This window comes from Microcaecilia unicolor, unplaced genomic scaffold, assembly GCF_901765095.1.
Source record: "Microcaecilia unicolor unplaced genomic scaffold, aMicUni1.1, whole genome shotgun sequence".
Taxonomy (NCBI): domain Eukaryota; kingdom Metazoa; phylum Chordata; class Amphibia; order Gymnophiona; family Siphonopidae; genus Microcaecilia; species Microcaecilia unicolor.
The window spans coordinates 146,984-170,531 of record NW_021963058.1 but is presented as its reverse complement, the minus strand read 5'-3'; the positions used below and the strand labels follow the sequence as shown (position 1 = coordinate 170,531).

Below are 23,548 nucleotides of genomic sequence, written 5' to 3'. Positions count from 1 at the left end.
TCTGGAATTAAAATTCAGGGAATAGACGCATTTCTGGATGTTTTATTACGGTGGCATTTAAGAAAAAAAATATATATGTATGTTCATTAGCTCTCTATTCAATCATTTAGATGTGTTTTGTCGGAGTTCCAGCTAAGTGAGCATAAAAAGCAATTAGATATAAAATGTTTTAGCATCTAATGGGGTGGTACCATATATTACCAGAACACAAGCTACGTGAAACGCTGACTTCTGGAGGTCAGATTAAAATCCTTTGCACACAGACGTCAACAAGGCAACGCCACTAAATTAACCTTCACTCAAGATACGCTTTACTTGCTAAACAAGTCTTTACATTCTAAAGGGGGGGCTGGTTTAGTTTTAGCCCCCGAAAGCCAAGTTGTCATGATTGAAAACAAGAATAACCTTGATGTCAAGTGATACTGGAAGACAGGAGCACTTGAAACTCAAAAAGGACAAACGGGAACTAATAATTCTTCGTTCAGCAGCAGATGGTCTACACAACCGTTGTACAAGATAATTCACCTAGTTGCGGAGTTGCCTATCCGAACAATCCTGCAAATTCACGTTAAGCACAAGAACGTCAAAATACATACTTCAAGGTCATACACTGAGCTGCAGCTAGGGCAATGAACAGAGACCCCCCCTGGGTCTGCAGAAGCTCAGTGTGTGGCGGCAGCTAAAAAAGCAAATAGAACGTTAGGTATTATTAGGAAAGGAATGGAAAACAAAAATGAGGATGTTATAATGCCTCTGTATCGCTCCATGGTGCGACCGCACCTCCAATATTGTGTTCAATTCTGGTCACCGCATCTCAAAAAAGATATAGTGGAATTAGAAAAGGTACAGAGAAGGGCAACAAAAATGATAAAGGGGATGGGACGACTTCCCTGTGAGGAAAGGCTGAAGCGGCTAGGGCTCTTCAGCTTGCAGAAAAGACAGCGGAGGGGAGATATGATAGACGTCTATAAAATAATGAGTGGAGTGGAATGGGTAGACGTGAATCTAATGTTTACTCCTTCCAAAAGTACTAGGACTAGGGGGCACGCAATGAAGCTACTTCGTAAATTTAAAACAAACCAGAGAAGATATTTATTCACTCAACGTGTAATTAAACTCTGAAATTTGTTGTCAGAGAATGTAGTAAAGGCAGTTAGCTTAGCAGGGTTTAAAAAAAGGTTTGGATGGCTTCCTAAAGGAAAAGTCCATAGACCATTATTAAAATGGACTTGGGGAAAATCCACTGCTTATTTCTAGGGTAAGATGCATAAAATGTATTGTACATTTTTAGGATCTTGCCAGGCACTTGTGACCTGAATTGTCCACTGTAGGAAACAGGATGCTGGGCTCCATGGACCTTTGGTCTTTCCCAGTATGGCAATACTTATGTACTTATGCTACTATTTGATATTCTGAATGGAATCTTGCTACTCTTTGGGGTTCTACATGGAATGTTGCTATTGTTTAGGTTTCTGCCAGGTATTTGTGACCTGGATTGGCCACTGTTGGAAACAGGATGCTGGACTTGATGGACCTTTGGTCTGTCCCAGTATGGCAATACTTTTGTACTAACCTATGAGCAACTCTGCCATCTCCACAGTCAAACAAGGTAGAATGGAATGTGGTTACCAGTGGTATTAACATTTTTCCAGTAGAATTTTATTAGTCTGAGAAAGGGCTGCAGACAAAAGATTTCTCTACCTGGTCTTCCACCTCTCTCTGCTGCCACTCCTCTGCTTTCTTCTGTAGCTCCTCCTGAATTACACGAGCATATGCCAGATCCCTCTCTTCACTTGCAATAGAAACAAAGACAAAGTGGAGTTTTATTACCTATAGCACAAACCGGTCTCCATTCTCAACCCAACCCGTGCAGTTCCAAGGTAAGAAAGTCAATGTGGAAGGGGGGGGGGGGGGAGATTTTGGATTTAGCTCTTAACTTTTTATTTTTCAGATGTAGCTCAAGGTGAGACCGATGCAGTAGACATTTTCCTGTCCCCAGAGGGCTCACAATCTAAGAAGGCAATTCTATACCTGGGTACCCCCCTATTAGGTGCTCCAAAGCTCACGGGGAATCCCCATTTTATGATGGTTACCATTACTGAACACTGGTGTGGCTAAGGTTAGACATGCTCACTTATGCCAGGTCAATGGCAGGTGTAAAGGGGTGTAACAATGTGCAACATGTCACATGTGTAACTTTACAGTATTCTGTAAATTACACGCATAAGTGGGAGACACACCCATGCTCTGCCCATGCTCACTCCCCTGCACAGTTATGCACTAATGCGCTTACTCACTACCTTGCAGAGTACATTTACAAAGGCAGGGGCCCTTTTACTAAGCTGCGTAGGCGCCTACGTATGCCCAATGCATGTCAATTTGGGATCACTACCCCGCTACCGCATGGCCCGGGCAGTAATTTCATTTTTGACGCACGAACCCTATGCACGCCAGAAAATACTTTTTATTCTCTGACACGAGGCACTACCAGGCGGTAAAAAGGCATTTTACACACGTAGACCCTTACCGCCCAGTTAACGCATGAGACCTTACCGCTGTCAACGGGTGGCGGTAAAGTCTCAGACCCAAAACAGAGGCGCGCCAAATTTCGTTTCGCCACATGTCCATTTTCGGTAAAAAAATTAAAAAAAAAAAAAAAGCATTTTTACAGGTGCGCTGAAAAACGGTTCTGTGCGCATCCAAAACACGCGCCTACACTACTGCAGGCCATTTTTCAGTGCACCTTAGTAGAAGGACCCTGCAGGCAATGGAGGGATTAATGGCAGATTCTATAAATGGCACACAGATTGCCATACACAAAATTGCATGATATCACTGAGATGTGCATGCAACCAAATTGGCCAACAAGCCGATTAGTGCTAATTGGGTGCTAACAATCAATTATTATCAAAGTATTCACTAGGCATACATAACTGTTTGATGGTGAAGGGAGTGCTTAGATAATCTCTCTCATTATACTCAGCTTCAACTTCACATAAAATACATCCTTATTCAAAACATCATGGTCTAGTTAAACAAAGATACTTTAATAGGATCGTCAGACCAGCGTGTCTGCCTCTATAATGGCTAATATGAGCCAAGCATGTTTCAAAGGCAGTACTGCAATCCTCATTGATCCCAATTTTTAGTTTTTCTTTTTGTATTATTCACTTCTATCATTTATCTTGGTTTTCCACACTCATTATCGATTTTCAATTTAATACTTAGCTTTTCAGATTCAGTGAACATGCATAATGGAGACCCGGTATCACCGACATAGATCCATGTTTCGCTGTACGCTGTTTCAAGGTAGTCTCCTGTTTTCTCATAGCGTACAGCGAAACATGGATCTATGTCGGTGATACCGGGTCTCCATTATGCAAACAAACAAACGCAATCCAGACCTAAGTGACTTGCCCAAGATCATGAGAAGCAGCGGTGGGGTTTCAACTCTGGCTTCCCAGCCAACGGCTCTAAATATTAGGCTATTCTTCCACTCAGGAGTTACTACCACTCAGGTAAAGTAACAAAGATAAAGCAAAGGGGCTGAAGAAAATCCAAAATTAAGCCCAAATTTGAAACTTCAAAATATTTAACTAAGGGTTTTTTTTTACTAAGCTGTGATAGCATTTTATCTCGTGGTAGAAATCAGCTGGCGGTAAATGCCGAGACACCCATGGGAAAACAATGGGCATATCGGACTTTACCGCCAGCTGATTTCTATGGCGAACTAAAAATGCTACCACCGCTTAGTGAAAGACCCCCTTAAAGAGATCAAAAACATTTTTCAGAGCCAATAGAAACATAGAAACATGACGGCAGATAAAGGCCATATGACCCATCCAGTCTGCCCATCTTCTGTAACCCCTAATTCTTCCTGTTCCTAAGCGATCCCACATGCTTATCCTATGCCTTTTAAAATTCTGGAACAGTCCTCGACTCCACCACCTCCACCGAGAGGCCATTCCACACCTCCACCACCCTTTCTGTGAAATAATACTTCCTTAGGTTATTCCTAAGCCCCCTCTTAACTTCGTCATATGCCCCCTCGTTCCAGAGCTCTCCTTCATTTGGAAAAGGCTCTCTTCCTGTACATAAATGCCCTTGAGATATTTAAACGTTTCTATCATGTCTCCTCTCTCCCAGCGTATACAAGTTGAGGTTCATAAGCCTGTCCCTGTAATTTTTGCATTCAAGACCGCTTACTAATTTCGTAGCCGCCCTCTGGACCAACTCCATCCTGTTTATATCTTTCCGTAGGTGCGGTCTCCAGAACTGCACGCAGTACTCCAAATGAGGCCTCATGATTCAATGACATTGATTAGGTTAATCTCAAAAATGGGTTTCAGCCTTACATGGATGTTAGCTGAACAAAGCATTTCCCAATAAATAAATCTAAAAATAAAACGGAGGTGGCCCACCCAGGGCCAGAGAGGGAGAGAAGATGGGTGTTGTTGCTGCCACTGCCACAGTGGCCCCTTGCTGATCCATAAGTGGCAGCTCTCCACCAGCCCTTGGGATGGCAAGGGTAGTTTGAGTCACCTGGGCATGCCAACTAGGCAGTGGAGGGGCTAACAGACTTGCAATGAGGAGGGAGGAGGAATGTAGACATAGACCACAAAAGCAGAATGCATCTAGGTACACCCAATGGATCAAGTGTAAAAGAGATAAATTTGCAGGAATTAATGTCTATGAAGCACAATTCAAGAAAGGAACTGCTGGATGGTAACCGTGCTCCCTGCTCACCCTTCCACCTGCTAATTACTAATATTAATAATTCATAATAGAGTGGAGGAGTAGCCTAATGGTTAGAACACCGGGGGTCCTTATATTAAGGTGCGCTGGTGTAGACGCGTGTACTGGATGCGTGCAGGTCCATTTTTCAGCGCACCTACAAGAAAAGTCTTTTTTTTTTTGGTCGAAAATGGACGTGCAGCGAAATGAAAGGGAAATGGGACTTGATATACCGCCTTTCTGAGGTTTTTGCAACTACATTCAAAGCGGTTTACATATATCCAGGTACTTATTTTGTACCAGGGGAAATTGGCGCACATCCATTTTGGGCTGAGACCTTACCGCCACCCACTGACTTAGTGTTAAGGTCTCGCGCGTTAACCAGGCAGTAATCATCAGCGCGCGGGTACACTGGCGATTACCGCCCAGTTAGTGCTGCACGCGGTAGCCGGGCGGTAGTTCCGAACTGGCACACGTTGGGCGCGCGTAGGCGCCTACGCGGCTTAGTAAAAGGGCCCCTCAGTTTCACATCTAGGGGTGCCTCATTCAAATCCCACTACTGCTCCTTATGATCTTGGGCAAATCACTTAACCCCTCCTTTGTCTATGTCCTGCATATAATATTCACAAATTTTAATTAAAAAAAACATAATAGCTGGAATAAAATCAAGTTTAAAGTGCTGTGCTCTGGTTATCTAAAACCCCTTCACAAAAAAAAAAAAAAAATTGTGAGACCAGTAGGAAACAAAAACAGAAAATGGACCTTGAAGCCCAGTCAAATAAAAGTGGATTGACCTACATCTGTCGTCGTTTTTGTAAACACTGGAGCTTGCTCTGCTGGTCTTCTTCATCTTGGAGCTTCTTGGCTATTCGAATGTCCTTCTGGACTAGCTTGTTCTTCTGAATGTTTAAAGCATAATGTTGCTCAACTGGGGTGGTAAAGGGAGAAACGGATTCAGTCAGACATAGCCATTGGACCACTGCAGGACTGAGGCTGTCAGAAACAGAAAACTCACTCCAAACATTTCACTGGAAAGCAAAATGTTTGACTTTATTGCAGAAATTCTAGGGCAGAAGACACAGAACGTTCAGACTCTCTCGGCAAGGCATAAACAGGGCCGTTGAGAGACGTGGAGGGGCATAATCGAACGGCGGCGGCCATCTCCGGGGCCGGCGCCGCACGCGGGCGGAGCCAACCGTATTTTTGAAAAAGATGACCGGCCATCTCTTTCTTCGCTAATACGGTTGGGCCCGGCCAAATGTCAGAGTTCACCGGGTTTGACATGTCCGGCATCGGTTTTCAGCCATAATGGAAAATAATGCCAGCGATCTCAAACCCGGCCAAATGCAAGGCGTTTGGGTGTGGGAGGAGCCAGCATTTGTAGTGCAATGGCCTCCCTCACATGCCAGGACACCAACCGGGCACCCTAGGGGGCACTTCTAAAAATTGTTTAAAAAATTTAAAAATAGCTCCCAGGTGCAAAGCTCCCTTCCCTTGGTTGTTTAACCCCCCAAATCCCCCCCAAAACCCACTCCCCACAACTCTACACCATTACCTTAGCCCTAAGGGGTGAAGGGGGGCACCTTCGGGTGGGTACAGTGGGTTTTGGAGGGCTCCTATTTACCACCACAAGTGTAACAGGTAGGGGGGGGATGGGCCTGGGTCCACCTGTCTGAAGTGCACTGCACCCACTAAAAACTGCTCCAGGGACCTGCATACTGCTATCAGGGAGCTGGGTATGACATTTGAGGCTGGCAAAAAAAGTTTTTTTTGGGGGTGGGAGGGGGTTGGTGACCACAGGGGGAGTAAGGGGAGGTGATCCCCGATTCCCTTCGGTGGTCATTTGGTCAGTTTGGGCTCCTTTTTGAAGCTTGGCCGTGAAAAGAAAGGGACCAAGTAAAGCCGGCGAAATGCTCGTCAAGCATGGCTTTTTTTTTCCATTATTTGGCAAAGCCGGCCATCTCGTGAGCACGCCCCCGTCCCGCCCCCGTCCTGTCTTCACTACCCTACCGACACGCCACTTTGATGTTTCGCCGGCTCCGCGATGGAAAGCAGTTGAACCCGGCCAAAATCGGCTTTCGATTATACCGATTTGGCCGGGTTCAGGAGATCGCCGGCCATCTCCCAATTTGTGTCGGAAGATGGCCGGCGATCACTTTCGAAAATGAGCTGGATAGCCAGGCCCGGGGCAGAACTGGACTGCCGCAAGCCGCCCCCTCACACTCACAGCTGTTCCCGCCTGCCCGCTTCCTTTCTGTCTTTGCCTCCAAGGGGGGGCCTGGGCCCGGCGCCAGTAAGCTGCTTCTTGTGTGCCTGCTCCAACGGTTTGACCCGGATGACTGCATTAACACGGTATCACGCTAATGCAATCATCCGGGTCCTGGTTGTCACGCAGGAGCAGGGGAGGACAGACCTGGAAGCAGGCAGCAGGAAGAAGCTTACCGGAGCTTGGCCCGGCCCCACCTTGGAGGCCGGGCCCGGGGAATTTTGCTCCCCCTGCCCTGGTCATAAACTTGTTAACAAAGGAAATGTCACTGGAATATTTACAACAGCAATGACTTTTTAAAAAGTTAAAAGACCTAACTTTCAAACAGAATGCTATAAGCCTATTCTAACGTTATATTCCAGTGATCAATGACGACACGCCCAAGTGTTACGTCCCCCGTGCTGAAAAACTGTTCTACACTTTGCACCTACAGTAATTCTCCATACATGCCACACGTCAAAGCATTCAGGACGTAATGTTTTCAGACGTCACTGGCCTACCCTATGCCTAGTTTTATATTAACTAAAAGCTGTGATTGGGGGAAAAAAAATCATCAGCACACATTCACTGTAGAGCCCCCTGGGACCTGGGACTTCAGTCTCCTGGCTAATTGCTCTGTGTCTGCCCTAGAAGCTGAGTCACTCAGGCACCTTTTAATTAAAACAAAAATAAAATATCCCACGAAGAGGACGATGAAGCAAAGAGTTTGCACTGGGGAGAGCAGGGCTGCCGAATTTCAAATAAGGTTTCTGCAGCATGGTCGGCGGTAAGAAGGGCGGAAACACTCCAGTTGCCAACAGGCAAAAGTGCTAATTAGTTGCTGGCTCTCGTCCAAAGATTATACCAGGGACCCTGTTCCACGTTTGTCCTCTAGAAGTTACGACAGGTGCTAACAAATGCTTTTGTGCTTTGAATCGGCACAGACCAGCCGCTGCACAGAGGCCTAAATGGGACCAGACGTTACCAGGGCCGCCGAGAGACATAGCCGGGCCTGGGGTAGGGCTGCCCCCCCCCCCCCCACACACACCTGGGCCGCTGCCGCGCTGTCCCCAACATTCGGCCGCCGCCCCCGCCCACCCCCTTGCCTTCCTGTGTCTGGGTGCTCCTCCCTCGGTCTGTCATCTCCTGCTCCTGTGTGCCGGAACCTGGATGAATGCATACCCGCAATAACCCGTGTCACCCGGGTTATTGTGTTAATGCAATCATTTGGGTCCTGGCATGCAGGAGCAGGAGAGAGACAGACCTGGAAGCCAGGGCCGTAGCGAGGACGGCTGACACCCGGGGCGGGTCGCCGCTGCGCACCCCCCGCCCCCGGTGCAGCACGGCGTGCACCCCCCCTCCGCGGCACGCACCCCCCCCCCCTCCGAAGAGAATTCTTACTTGCGGGGGACGGGCGGGAGGGCCGATCCGCCTCGAGTGCACGTTGCTCGGAGCTGCGTCGGCTCCACTGGTTCACTGCTCTCTCTGCCCCGGAACAGGAAGTAACCTGTTCCGGGGCAGAGGGAGCAGGGAACCAGCGGGGCCGACACCCCCCCAGCGTGTGCACCCGGGGCGGACCGCCCCTCCCGCCCCCCCTTCCTACGCCACTGCTGGAAGCAGGCAGGGAGGAAGAAGCTTGGCCCCCCCCCCCTTGGCAGCTGGGCCTGGGGAATTCTGCCCCCCCCTTCTCGGTGGCCCTGGACGTTACAAGTGGGGAGCTGAAGTCATTCATCCAGTGAAGTAAGAACTGTGTCTCACAAACGACATTTTCTCAGAAACAGGCTGGGAGTCAGATCACAGAGAATCCGACAAACTTCCTAAGACTTCAGCTCATTATGGCAAACGTTTCTTACACCGAAGGACCACTGACTGACGCAAACAAACCAAAGACACACGAAACATTTTTTTTTCTGTAAAGTCTTTAACACTGAAAGGTTTTCTCTACAACATTCGTCATCTCATCCTGTCAAGAAAGACAGATTGTAATGAAACAGTCTGGTTAACAACAGGGACATTGATCTTTGCATCCGATATCTGCCGTGATTACACAGCGGACAAGTTCTGCAAAACTGAAAAATGATTCATAAATAAGATGGATGATCGTTTTATCGGGATGAGAATTGTGGCTTCAATAAAGGCAACTCTCCTAATACAGAGTGGAGATTAGACATGAGCCAATGTAAGATTTTCTGTGCAGCTCCTGTTGTGCCTCAGAACCAAAAGAATGGGTCCAATATTCAGCAGGACTTATTTAAGTAGAAGAGGTTCCTATCCAGATAAGTTCCCCCCCCCCCCCCCACCTCACCAGATCATAACTGGATCTTTATCAGCACTTACCCAGATAAAACTGACAGAGGCAGGAGACACGTTATAGACTAAACAATTTATTGAGACATGAGCTTTCGAGGACCAGAGACCATCAGATGCATCAGATGGTCCAGGGGCGGAGCTAAGAATTACCCAGTTAGCGGTTAATATTCAGTCTGCTAACCGGGTAACTGTCTGGATACTGGTCTGAATATTACCCGCACGTGGATCAGTGTCGGCAGCAGAAGTAACCTGACAAAATACTTTTTCACAGAAAGGGTGGTGAATTTGTGGAACGGCCTCCCGGAGGATGGAGATGAAAACTGTATCTGAATCCGCAAACGAACCTTTTCCGGAGAGGGGAAGGCGGTTGAACTAGAAGACATGAAATGAATTTGAAGGGGGGGGGGGGCAGACTCAAGAAAAATGTCAGGGAGTATTTCTTCACGGAGAGAGTGGTGGATGCTTGGAATGGCTCTCCCGCGGGAGGTGGTGGAGGTGAAAACGGTAACGGAATTCAAACATGCGTGGGATAAACATAAAGGAATCCTGTTCAGAAGGAATGGATCCTCAGGAGCTTAGCCGAGATTGGGTGGCCGAGCCGGTGGTGGGAGGCGGGGCTGGTGGTTGGGAGGCGGGGATAGTGCTGGGCAGACTTATACGGTCTGTGCCGGGGCTGGTGGTTGGGAAGCGGGGATAATGCTGGGCAGACTTATACGGTCTGTGCCGGGGCTGGTGGTTGGGAAGTGGGGATAATGCTGGGCAGACTTATACGGTCTGTGCCAGAGCTGGTGGTGGGAGGCGGGGCTGGTGGTTGGGAGGCGGGGATAGTGCTGGGCAGACTTATACGGTCTGTGCCAGAGCCGATGGTTGGGAGGCGGGGATAGTGCTGGGCAGACTTATACGGTCAGTGCCCTGAAGAGCACAGGTACAAATCAAGGTAGGGTATACACAAAAAGTAGCACATATGAGTTTTATCTTGTTGGACAGACTGGATGGACCGTGCAGGTCTTTTTCTGCCGTCATCTAGTATGTTACTATGTTACTGTGTAATTCAAGAGAGCTTGGGACAAGTATATTGGATCTATAAGGGAGTGATAGAGAAAGCAGATGGCATGGATGAGCAGATCGTGCAGGCCACATGGTCTTTGTCTGTCTACATTTTTCTATGTATGTTTCTTTTATACCTGGATATTCAGTACCAATATCCAGGCACGGCCTAGCACTGAATATCTGTTATGAAAAGCCTGTGGTGACGAGTTTTTACAAAACTCATTGCATAAAACAGGACCTGAGCTAAAACAGCATGAGTCAAACTAGAATCTAGTCCTATCTGTATCCTTTCTAATCACACCTATTACTTTCACAATATACTAACTGAAGTGGTGAAACCTAACCAAGAAAATTTACTTTCTAAAAATTCATTTACTTGCAATTCAGTTTTCCATGTCAATGTTCTACTAAAGCAGAAATCATTCTTTTCTACATGTCCTAGTGTTCGTTATAGGAGATTCAGTAGGAAGTACTTATACTCAGTGTGCTTCTTCTAGCAAAAAAGGTGCCGGTTCTCAAATGCCGGGCCACCCTTCAGGGATGAGTTGATCACTGAGGGACTCACCCCACATTAGCCAGGACCCCTGCAATCAGTCACAGAATCTATGACAAGGCAGAATTGGTGTGTAGAGCCTGAGCTCTTTCATTAAAACTTGGGCACCATGGGTCAATTTTAGCAGACAATGGAAAAGGTGCCGGTACTCAGTACCCCCAAGTACCCCCTCAAAAATAACCCTTCTAAAGAGTGACAAGATTCCATACAGAATCTCAAAGACTAGCAACATTCCATCTAGAACCCCAAAGAATAGCAAGATTCTGGAATCCTAAAGAGCAGCGTGTTTTTTTCTAGCAAAAAAGGTGCCGGTACTCAAATGCCGGGCCACCCTTCAGGGATGAGGTGATCACTGAGGAACCCACCCCACAATAGCCAGGACCCCTGCAACCAGTCACAGAATCTATGACAAGGCAGAATTGGTGTGTAGAGCCTGAGCTCTTTCATTAAAACTTGGGGACCACCATGGGCCAATTTCAGCACCCAATGGAAAAGGTGCCGGTACTCAGTACCCCCAAGTACCCCCTCAAAAAAAACCCTGCTTATACTATGATTACTTGTAGCTATAAAAATTTATTGATCAGAGAGAAACAAGACCAAGCATCAGAAGGCAGTAGGACCTACATTTTCTGCATGCAAATTCTACCCGAATCTAATTTTCAGTCTCCGACTACCCTGTACAGGAAGAAAACATCTGTTATCCCAAACTGGTAATTTAGATAACCCAGTTTATGAGCTGATATGGAAATGGAATCGACGATGGGTAATTTTGAGCCAGTACAGGTAGTCTGTAGGTCCACGGGCATAGGAATCAACTTTCCAAAACAATTGGGGATGTAAAACTCAGCACAAATTACATCTCCTTGGGTACACTGAAGGTGTTTGCTCAGTATTGGGGGTACTCAAGCACCCACCCACTGCACCCACAGAACTGGCACCTATGCCCATCAGTACTTTGTACAGAGTAGCCACAGAATGCAAAGCAATTTTTAAAGGAATGCTCCCTTTAAAAAATCCACTCAAAACCAGTGTCACAGAGATCTTATTCCCTATATACTTTGAAAGAGAAATCCCAGCATGCATTTGAGCTGGCCTACCCCCACCGTAATTCCTTGCAGAAGAGCGGGCAGAGGGTTAGACAAGTTTTACCCACAGAAATCCTTTTAAAAATAGCCCCCAACCAGTGGCGTTCCTAGGGGGGCTGGCACCCGGGGCGGATCGCCGATTCGTCCCGCCCCCCCCCCCCCCCCCGAGGCAGCGCGGACCCCCCCCCCCGGCGAAAGGACACCCCCACGAAGGAACACCCCCCCCGCCGGGTGCACGCCGCCGGGGGGGGGGGGGTGCCGCGCGCGCCTGTCCTCCATTGTTCCATGCTTCTTCTCTGCCCCGGAACAGGAAGTAACCTGTTCCGGGGCAGAGAAGAAGCATAGAACAACGGAGGGCAGGCGCGCACGGCACACCCCGGTGGCGTGCACCTGGGGCAGACCGCCCCCACCGCTCCCCCTAGGAACACCACTGCCCCCAGCATAGACCCAAGTTCTTGGTTACAACCACTCCACAGGAATTAAATAGCTCACAATCTAACACCTTACTTTCTTGTTTTTGCAGGCAGTGAGCCAGGGCTCCATCTTCAAGCACAGCAAAATCTCGGCAGACTGAAAAACAAGCAGGGAAAACAACACTGGGTAAGAAGGACTAATAAAGCATAATAGTGAATCCATATTATGCCTTTCTTAAGTTTCATGTATGCATTTTATTATTTGTAATTATTGTTATGTTTCTCATTTTGAAGCAGACTCAATATTTTGGATGGGCCTAGAGGTAAATTGGATGGGCCCTTCCGTGCGCACATGCAGCCGCCACCCCCAGCACCACACACACACATCTTCCCAAAGATTTTTTTTAAGGACACAGATTTTTTTTCACCTACCCCACATCTTGTCCCTCTCCTCCGCGGCGTCTCAGTTTCTGCGCTCCTGTCTCTGAACCTCATCCCTCCCCGGTGTCGGTACAGGTGTCCCCGGAGCCTGCGGCGATTCATCCTTGCTGCTTGCACCGGCCCCACAGGCTTCCATCTGCCGGTGTCCCGCCCTCGCTGACGTCATTGCCTGCTTCCTGTGTGGCAGAATGCGGCAGATAGAAGCCTGTGGGGCTTGGTGCAAGCAGCAAGGGTGAAGCACTGTAGGCGCTGGGGACGCCTCTAGTGACACCGGAGAGGGAAGGGGTTCAGAGACAGAAGCGCAGAATCAGGGGCGTATCTGAGGTTCGGCGGTAAGGGGGGCAGGGGCTAGAGTGAGGGGGCACATTATAGCCCCCCCTACCGCCGTCAAACCCCCCCCCCACCGCCATCAACCCCCCCCCCCCCCACCGCCGTCAACACTCCCTCCCTCCCCCGCCTACCGCCGTCACCTACCCCGAGGTCTGCTTCCTCCGGCTTTTTAAAATATTGCTTCAGCTGGCGGGGGACCCCAACCCCCCGCCAGCCCAGCCGCTTTCTTTAACTTTTTCATCCTCGTCGTGCAGCGCGCTGTGAAAGCTGCATGCATCTTTAGTTCCAGTTGGATGGAGTCTGACGTCGCCTGGAATCTTGTTACTCTTTAGGATTCCAGAATCTTGCTATTCTTTGGGGTTCTACATGGAATGTTGACGTTACAACGTGCTGCGACGTCAGACTCCATCCAACTGGATCTAAAGATGCATGCAGCTTTCACAGCACGCTGCACGACGAGGATGAAGAAGTTAAAGATCGCGGCTGGGCTGGCGGGGGGGGGGTTGGGGTCCCCCGCCAGCTGAAGCAATATTTTAAAAAGCCGGAGGAAGCGGACCTCGGGGTAGGTGACGGCGGTAGGCGGGGGAGGGAGGGTTAACGGCGGTAGGGGGGTCCGGGGCAAAATCTGTGGGGGCCCAGGCCCCTGTGGCCCCACGCAGATACGCCCCTGGCGCAGATGCCGGGATGCTGCGGAGAAGAGGGGGAAGACAGCAGTGTGGTAGCTCTCTTGAGCAGGGACTGTCCTTCCCCATGTTTTAACTTGTACAGCGCTGCGTAACCCTAGTAGCGCTATAGAAATGCTAAGTAGTAGTAGTAGTAATGGTGCAGCAGCTGGGTGGGCCTGAGACTCCTGTTGTGTTTTGACATTTAGGGGAAGGTTTGTTATTATCCAGTTAGGACACTGCATTCCACTGAACAGGAGGGCTGTAAGGGCCCTGTTTACTAACGTGTGCTAGCTTTTTTAGAGAACGCTAACCGTGTAAACGCCCATAGGAATAATATAGGTATCTACACAGTTAGCGAGCGCTGATTAGCGTGCACTAAAAACGCTAACTCGCCTCTAGCGCGGCTTAGTAAACAGGGCCCTAAATCTTTTAAAGAAGTACACGAGGGAAAATTTGGATAAAATCGGGCTAAAAAGGAAGGAGTCAGAAAACAACGAGGCAGTCGGTCTGCCAAATCCAATACGGAAGATAAAACAATGAGGCAGACCTTGTAAAAAAAAACCCAAATGTCTTTATTAGCAGATTAAAAGCGCCCAGATATTCAACATAAAATGCCTGACGTGGCCATGTTTCCACAGTATAAAAATGGCCGCGTCAGGGCCGGTGGATCGCCAGCTGATATAAAACCTCAAAATAAACGCTACCGTTAAGGGCACCCTTGTTACGGGCATTCTTCTTTGAGCATCAAGGCGAATTGATAATGGTCTAATTTAAATGCGATTTGCATGCTATCTATGTTAGGCTTTGGCATGCTCGTTGGTCCACGCGCTAGAACCCTCCGAGCATTCAACAGTAGCAAATGCGGGTGCTAGTCAAGATCTAATGGTCTCTAGCGCACACATCTGCTTCTGAGCATCAGGGCCAGAGTGCGATAAGTTTTGAAACAAATAGAGCAAAACTCTCTTATTATATAACATCTTGTAGTGTAACATGCACAGTAACATAGTAAATGATGGCAGATAAAGACCTGTATGGTCCATCCAGTCTGCCCAACAAGATAAACTCATTTTACATGGTATGCGATACTTTATATGTATGCCCGAGTTTGATTTCTCCTTGCCATTCTCAGGGCACAGACCGTAGAAGTCTGCCCAGCACTGTTCTTGTACTAAGTTCTGGAGCTAACGTCGAAGCCCCTTAAAACTTACACTCCAGCCCATCCCTATCTATTCAGTCACGATCAGGGTGTAGACCGTAGAAGTCTACCCAGCATTGGTTTTGCTTCCCAATTACCGGCGTTGCCATCTAATCTCCGCTAAGATTCCGTGGATCCATTCCTTCTAAACAGGATTCCTTTATATTTATCCAACGCATGTTTGAATTCCATTACCGTTTTCATGTCCACCACCTCCCGCGGGAGGGCATTCCATGTAACCACCACCCGCTCCGTGAAAAAATACTTCCTGACATTACTCCTGAGTCTGCCCCCTTCAACCTCAATTCATGTCCATTGAACATTTCAGTGATGCAAATATAATTAGCACTTGAAAGGACACGTCCTAAAGGAGAATAAAAACACACCTTCCCCTAATAGCAAAAATTTATCCACCAACCTTAGGGGCCCTTTTTACTACGCCACGGGTAGCGCACACCAAATCGACCCTACCGCCAGAGTAGCACGGGTGCCCAGCAGTAGTTCCGAAGTTGGCGTGCGCAGTTTCCCACAGTAGAAAATTATTTTCTATTTTCTATGGGGGGGGGGGGGGGGGGGGGCATTTCCGGTGGTAATCAGCAGCGTGGCCGCATTGCCATGAGCTGCCTGATTACCGAATGAGTAGCGCATGAGCCCTTACCACCTTCTAAAAATAGGTGGCAGTTCAGGCTCAGGCAGTAAATAGCCATGCACTAATTTTAATATTACGTGTTAATAAGTGTGGTAAAAACTCATTAACAATTTTTTTTAAAGGGCTTTATGTTAACAACAAACAACAAGACCTAAAACAGCACACACAGAGTTTCAAAAACAAAGTACTCACAGTTCCAGTACTCTGCAAACAGAGCAACAGTGCTTCACCTACACAAGCAAGGATTGTGGAATCTGCCATTAAGTGAATGCTACTAGCTTCTATAACTCCAGCAGAGGTCAAAGGTTATACTGAAAATAAAACTTTAAGACCTCCTAAAACAGGGTATAATTCAGTGGTGTGCTGGAGCCGGCTCGCACCGGCTCGAGTGTTAACTTTTCTTCCGACTTGCGAGCTGGTTGTTAAAACCCGCGAGCCGGCTCTCCTCCCTCCCTCCTCCTTCCCTCACCGACTTGTCCTTCGAATTCTTCGGGGCAGGCAGTCTTGCCTGCCCGCTGCCAGTGCTAACTCTCCCCCGCTGCCGGTTTGCACTTTAAAAATGGCCGCCGAGACTGCCAGAGGCGGCCTCACGAGACTTCTACTGAAGTCTTGGAGGCCGCCCTTGTAAGTCTCGGCGGCCATTTTGAAGCGCGAACCGGCAGAGGAGAGTCAGCGCTGGCAGCGGGCAGGCAAGACTGCCTGTCCTGAAGAATTCGAAGGGCAGGTTGGTGAGGGATGGATCCGTAGGGAGGGAGAAGTCGCCACTGAACAACTCGGGAGGGGTGGCAGGGGAGAGAAGGGAGTCACTGGGCATGGGTGGATGGAGGGGAGAGAAGGGTCACTGGGTATGGGTGCATGCAGGGCAGGGGAGAGGAGGGTCACTGTTGGACATGGGTGGATGGAGGGCAGGGGAAAGGAGGGTCACTGGGTATGGGTGCATGCAGGGCAGGGGAGAAGAGGGTCACTGGGTATATGTGCATGGAGGGCAGGGGAGAGGAGGGTCACTGGGTATGGGTGCATGCAGGGCAGGGGGAGAGAAGGGTCACTGGACATGGGTGGATGGAGGGCAGGGGGAGAGAAGGGTCGCTGGATATGGGTGGATGGAGGGCAGGGGGAGAGAAGGGTCACTGGACATGGGTGGATGGAGGGCAGGGGGAGAGAAGGGTCACTGGACATGGGTGGATGGAGGGCAGGGGGAGAGAAGGGTCACTGGGTATGGGTGCATGCAGGGCAGGGGAGAGGAGGGTCACTGTTGGACATGGGTGGATGGAGGGCAGGGGAGAGAAGGGTCACTGGGTATGGGTGCATGCAGGGCAGGGGAGAGGAGGGTCACTGTTGGACATGGGTGCATGGAGGGCAGGGGAGAGGAGGGTCACTGGGTATGGGTGCATGCAGGGCAGGGGAGAAGAGGGTCACTGGACATGGGTGGATGGAGGGCAGGGGAGAGGAGGGGAGAGAGAAGAAATGCTGGGCATGGATGGAGGGAAGCGTGAGGAAGGAGATGAGATGAGGGAAAAGGAAGAGAGGAGAAAAACTGCACATGGATGAAGAAAATAGGCAGAAGCTGAGGACCAGAAATGAAGAAGAAAAGAAGAGTTAAGAGGACAGATAGCAGCAGAATCAGATACTGGGCCAGCATGATCAGAAAAACAGTCACCAGACAACAAAGGTAGAAAAAAAATCATTTTATTTTCATTATAGTGTTTGGAATATGTTCACTTTGAGAATCAGGTGCTCAACATTAAAAGTTTATATTTATTTACTTATTTATGGCATTTTATCGCACATTAAACATGAATTAGATTGGAACCTGAGATCATTTAATTTTTTTTCCTGGAGTAATGCATTGCCACTCCCCCCCCCCCCCCAGGCTCTCTCCCCAGCTATAGCCAGCTCTGCAATTTGGGGGGGGGGGGGGGCGCAGAGGGTTCCCATTTACCACCACAAGTGTAACAGATGGGGGGGGGGGATGGGCCTGGGTCCACCTGTCTGAAGTGCACTGCACCCACTAAAAACTGCTCCAGGGACCTGAGTATGACATCTGAGGCTGGCATAGAGGCTAGCACGACATATTTTGAAAGATGTTTTTTTTGGGTGGGAGGGGGTTGGTGACCACTGGGGGAGTAAGGGGAGGTCATCCCCGATTCCCTCCGGTGATCATTTGGTCAGTTGGGGCTCCTTTTTGAAGCTTGGTCGTGAAAAAAAAGGGACCAAGTACAGCCGGTGAAATGCTCTACAAGCCTGGCTTTTTTTTTTCATTATTGGGCGAAGCCGGCCATCTCGTGGGCACGCCCCTGTCCCGCCTTCACTACCCTACCGACATGCCCCCTTGATATTTCGCCAGCTCCGCAACAGAAAGCAGTTGAACCCGGCCAAAATCGGCTTTCGATTATACCGATTTGGCTGGGTTCAGGAGATCGCTGGCCATCTCCCGATTTATGTCGGAAGATGGCCGGCGATCACTTTCGAAAATGAGCTGGTAAGTAACCTTGACCAAACAGGGTTTTGTCCAGCATTTGATCAATGCAACAATGATTCTTTTTGCCATTTATGGGGGATGGGGGTAGTGGGGTTCTCTATTTAATAAGCAGCCGCATGCTTATGTTAAAACAGTACCCTGCTGTTTCCCTGTCTCCACTGCACTATTGACACCCAACCAGTGTTTGATGATGGCAGAGAGCATAGCAAATGGACAAAATCATAACGAACTTGCCACCGATTATAACAAACTCGTTTGGTTTATTTTCAGATGTGCTCATTGAAGGGCTTCAAAAAAACCACAGAAGTTATTGTCCGTATCACTGCAGCATTTATAGGAAATTAGCCATAAAATTAAGTCATGGTATTAAAGAAGGAAGAAGTTAGCTGTTCAGAAAAAGGTTATGGGCTAATAATTTGAAATTCATGGTCGAGTTCTAGGCGTGTGGGGTGCACTCCACCTAAGAACAAACTGTTAACCGTTTATCAATTGATCTCAGAGAAGAAGTGATAAAAAAAACAGGTTCCTGGAACACCAATGGCTGCAGCAAAAAGTGGCCGATTTTCCATTTTCCGATTTAATGGCTGTGCGCTAATCTTGCCATTAGTCAGTGGTGATCCTAAGTCGGCTGCCACCCGGGGCGGATTGCCGCTGCGCACCCCCCCCCCCCCTCCCCCCGGGGTGCAGCAGCGTCCGTCCCCCCAGGGTGCAGCACGACACCCCCTCCCCGGTGCATCAAGCCCCCCCCCCCCCCCGATGCATTCTTGGCTGCTGGAGGGTGCAGAGAGCAGACGCGTGCCTGTCAGCTCCACTGGCTTCCTGCTCCCTCTGCCCTGGAACAGGAAGTAACCTGTTCCGGGGCAGAGGGAGCAGGGAACCAGCGGCGCCGACAGGCACACGGCTGCTCTATGCACCCTCTAGCAGCATGCACCCGGGGCGGACCGCTTCCACCGCCCCGCCCTTGCTACGCCGCTGCCATTAGTGAGTGGCCATTTACAAAAATTAGCATATGCAGGCGGTAAGGGCTCATGTGCTAATCTTGCGGTAATTAGTTATTGGACAGCAATGTAGCTGCACTAATAGATTACCACAGAAATGCCCACTCTCCACCCCCAGATACACCCCCTCGGCAAAAAAAGAAGTTTTATTTTTTAGTGTGCCAGTAGCACACACACATGTGAAAAGTAGTGCGGGACGCCTCAGAATGCCCTGTGATATGCCATTTTAAGCTCTGGTAATTATGCATTGGTGCTTACCGTAGCTTGGTAAAAAGGCTACCAAAATTTGATCCTAAAGCATATATCCTATGCAGCCAGAAAGCAACAATTCATAGCTCTTGTGATATGTACAATTTGAGGGGGGGGGGGGGGAATCTAGATTTCCAGGAAAAGAAAAAGGTACTGTGGACAGTTTGCTTCCCATTGAAACCTAGTGAACCTCAACTAGAAAGGTCTCCTATCAGGGGCATTTTCGAAAGAGAAGGACGCCCATCTTTCGACACAAATCGGGAGATGGGTGTCCTTCTCTCAGGGTCACCCAAATCGGCATAACCGAAAGCCAATTTTGGGCATCCTCAACTGCAGTCCATCACAGGGACGACCAAAGTTCACGGGGGCGTATCGGAAGCGTAGTGAAGGGGGGACTTGGGCGTGCTTAAGAGATGGGCGTCCTCAGCCGATAATGGAAAAAAGAAGGGTGTCCCTGATGAGCATTTGGTCGACTTTACTTGGTCCATTTTTTTTCACGACTAAGCCTCAACAAAGTGCCCAAACTGACCAGATGACCACCGGAGGGAATCGGGATGACCACTCCTTACTCCCCCAGTGGTCACCAACCCCCTCCCACCCTAAAAAAAAAATTAAAATTTTTTTTTTGTCAGCCTCTAATGTCATACCCAGCTCCATGACAGCAGTATGCAGGTCCCTGGAGCAGTTTCAGTGGGTGCAGTGCACTTCAGGCAGGCGGACCCAGGCCCATCCCCCCTACCTATTACACTTGTGCTGGTAAATGGGAGCCCTTCAAAACCTACCCGAAACCCACTGTATCCACATCTAGGTGCCCCCTTCACCCCTTAGAGCTATAGTATAGTGTACAGTTGTGGGGAGTGGGTTTTGGGAGGGGTTGGGGGGCTCAGCACCGAAGGTAAGGGAGCTATGCACCTGGGAGCAATTTCTGAAGTCCACTGCAGTGCCCCCTAGATTGCTCAGTTGGTGTCCTGGCATGTCAGGGGGACCAGTGCACTACGAATGCTGGCTCCTCCCATGACCAAAGGGCTTGGATTTGGTTGTTTCTGAGATGGGCGTCCTCGGTTTCCATTATCGCCGAAAACTGGGGACGACCAACTCTAAGGTCGCCCATCTCAACATTTAGGTCGACCATCTCTAAGGTCCTGTTCAGAAGGAATGGATCCTCAGAAGCTTAGCCGAGATTGGGTGGCGGAGCCGGTGGTGGGAGGTGGGGCTGGTGGTTGGGAGGCAGGGCTAGTGCTGGGCAGACTTCTACAGTCTGTGCCCTGAAAATGACAGATACAAATCAAGGTAATGTATACACAAAAAGTAGCACAAATGAGTTTATCTTGTTGGGCAGACTGGATGGACCGTGCAGGTCTTTTTCTGCCGTCATGTACTATGTTACTATCCAGCTTATTTTCAAAGGAGATCGCCGGCTATCTTCCGACACAAATCGGGAGATGGCCGGCCATCTCCCGAACCCGGCCAAATCGGTATAATCGAAAGCCAATTTTGGCCGGCGTCAACTGCTTTCCGTCGCGGAGCGGGCCAAACTTCAAGGGGGCGTTTCGGTAGGGTAGTGAAGGCAGGACGGGGGCGTGGTTACGAGGTGGCCGGCTTCGCCCGATAATGGAAAAAAGAAAGCCAGCCCTGACGAGCATTTCGCCGGCTTCACTTGGTCCACTTATTTTTAGGACCAAGTTACTATGTTATCCGACTAGCGGTACCCTGTTAATTAAATAAGTGCCTTTGAATTCTGACCCTATTGCAATAATTACTTATAAGTGGAGACTATTTCAACACAACCGATTTCAAGCTTGTCTCACTCCCAAACGGTTATAAAAACTGAAATTAGAGCATCACGCCCTTTGGACTCCTATTTTACGATGCAGGAAGTGTTCGTTGAAACACACAAGCAGAAAACTGGAGTTCTGGAAACCACAGCTGACCGCAAGTTTGCTCCATGATCCAAGCTTGCCAGATCAGCCCCAGCCTTTAGTACCATGCTTGACGTGCCTTCCATTTGGACACTCTTACTGCTGTAGCTGGCTTCTGCATAGCTTCTTTGATGCACTCTGTAGCCCTTCAGACGCACGTGTATTTGAACAGCTCACGATTTGTTTGCATGTGAGTTCCTACAACTTCGTGCAGTTACGCCCTCTTTAAGAATGCTGTCTGCAAGCACCAAACCATCCTAGATGGGTTTGGTGCAGGAATTGAGCAACACTCGACAAGGAGGAACTTGCCAAAGTTATCCTAGGGTGACTCTGTGGGCAGAACTGAAAAAAAAAAACCAAAACAAAAACACAAAACCATTAAAATGCCTCTTAGATGCTCATGTTTTAAGAGCAGTCTGGCACCGTGATAAATTTAACTAAATGGAGGTATTGATGTCAGAACCACACTCAACAGGAAGAATGTCAATGCAGGCTACTCTGGAAGTGAAATAACTACAGCAAGCAGAAGAGGGATTGAAAAACAGAGGATTACAAAAACGAGTAACTCCTTCAGAACCCAACAGTGTGTAAAAACTTAAGAACTTATAGGAGGTCAGGAAGGAAAGGTGAATAGCAAATAAGAGCAAAGAGGCAGTAACGGATCTGATAAACGGAGTGACCTAGTGGTTAGGGTGGTGGACTTTGGTCCTGAGGAACTGAGTTCGATTCCTGCTTCAGGCACAGGCAGCTCCTTGTGACTCTGGGCAAGTCACTTAACCCTCCATTGCCCCATGTAAGCCGCATTGAGCCTGCCATGAGTGGGAAAGCGAGGGGTACAAATGTAACAAAAATAAAATAGATACTATTGGAGATTCTACATGGAATGTTGCTATTCCACTAGCAACATTCCATGTAGAAGGGATGCACAGGCTTCTGTTTCTGTGAGTCTGACGTCCTGCACGTATCACAGAAGCAGAAGCCTGCGCGGCCACATTGGTGATCTGCAAGGGCCGACTTCTACATGGAATGTTGCTAGTGGAATAGCAACATTCCATGTAGAATCTCAAATAGTAGCAACAGTGGAGGAGTGGCCTAGTGGTTAGGGTGGTGGACTCGGGAACTGAGTTTGATTCCCACTTCAGGCACAGGCAGCTCCTTGTGACTCTGGGCAAGTCACTTAACCCTCTATTGCTCCATGTAAGCCGCATTCAGCCTGCCATGAGTGGGAAAGCACAGGGTACAAATGTAACAAAAAAAAAAAAAAACTTGCAAGCTGATATTCTGGAGCTACTTCTGCCACTTTTAGGCCCCGATGCTCAAAACTCCGGCACTATACTGAACAGCGCCGGAACAGCGCTTCTGAACAACTGCCCCAATGAGACGCAAATATGGGCGGGGTCATTGTGTTAAGCATTGGGGAGTTGTTTAGAAGTTAGGGGGAGGATGGTGCTTGGGGCATGCGCTCAAGAGTTGTGCGTTAAGTGCAGCTCTTCCTCCCAGAATGCCAGAAGGGAGGAGGAGGAAGAGGTGCCGGTTGCCAGTTACTGCTCAAGAGGGAGCCCCTACATGGCCAGGGAGAGGAGGTACCAGCTCTGTGTTTGCTTCCCATCTAAGCGCAGGTAAAGTTGCTGCTTCACAATGATCCTGTATCATTAAAAAAGGGGATATTTTAACTTTCTAGTATCGAGACACAGCAAATTCCTCTGAACCAGCCTCATAACTGCTCTGCGAAATTGACTATGCTTGAGCTGCTGAAATCCACCTTACCAGATGAATTCGAGGTAAGCGTCCATCGGGATGGACAAAAGGAGCAATCACTTCTCAGCCTCTTTGGACACCTAATGCGCCCGGCATAAATTCCATTGCAGTAGTCAACACGGGCGAGGGCCATGGATTGTACTAGTGTGCAGAATACATCTCTTGGGAAGTAGTTTTTAATGCGTTTCAATTTCCACATGGTGTGGAACATTTTCTTTGTAGGGTTTCAGATTTGTGTGTTGAGGGTCAGGTTGCAGTCTAAGGTGACTCCTAGGATTTTTAGATTGTGGATATTGGGAGGGATGTGCCAATGCTGGAGATGTTTGGGAAAGTGGGCGGTGTTGTGTGGGGATGTGATTATCAGGGATTATGTTTTGACCTTGTTCAGTTTAAGCTTGAACGTTGATGCTCAGAATTCCATTACGTTTATGCCTCTGTAATCCTGGTTGTGCTTTCATGCATATTCTTTTTAAAA

General features: G+C 48.7%; 1 protein-coding gene across 2 annotated transcripts in view; it reads right to left on the bottom strand.

Moving 5' to 3' along the window:
• The window catches only part of LOC115458857 (coiled-coil domain-containing protein 50-like), a 150,582-nt gene that overhangs the window by 78,349 nt on the left and 48,685 nt on the right, over positions 1-23,548 (bottom strand). For both annotated transcript variants that reach the window (XM_030188695.1, XM_030188696.1), the window contains exons 3-5: positions 12,485-12,547; positions 5,533-5,662; positions 1,702-1,792 (exon numbers count right to left, since the gene is read on the bottom strand). In XM_030188695.1, coding sequence (XP_030044555.1) covers positions 1,702-1,792; positions 5,533-5,662; positions 12,485-12,547 — 284 coding nt within the window. The remainder of the gene's footprint in view (positions 1-1,701; positions 1,793-5,532; positions 5,663-12,484; positions 12,548-23,548) is intronic.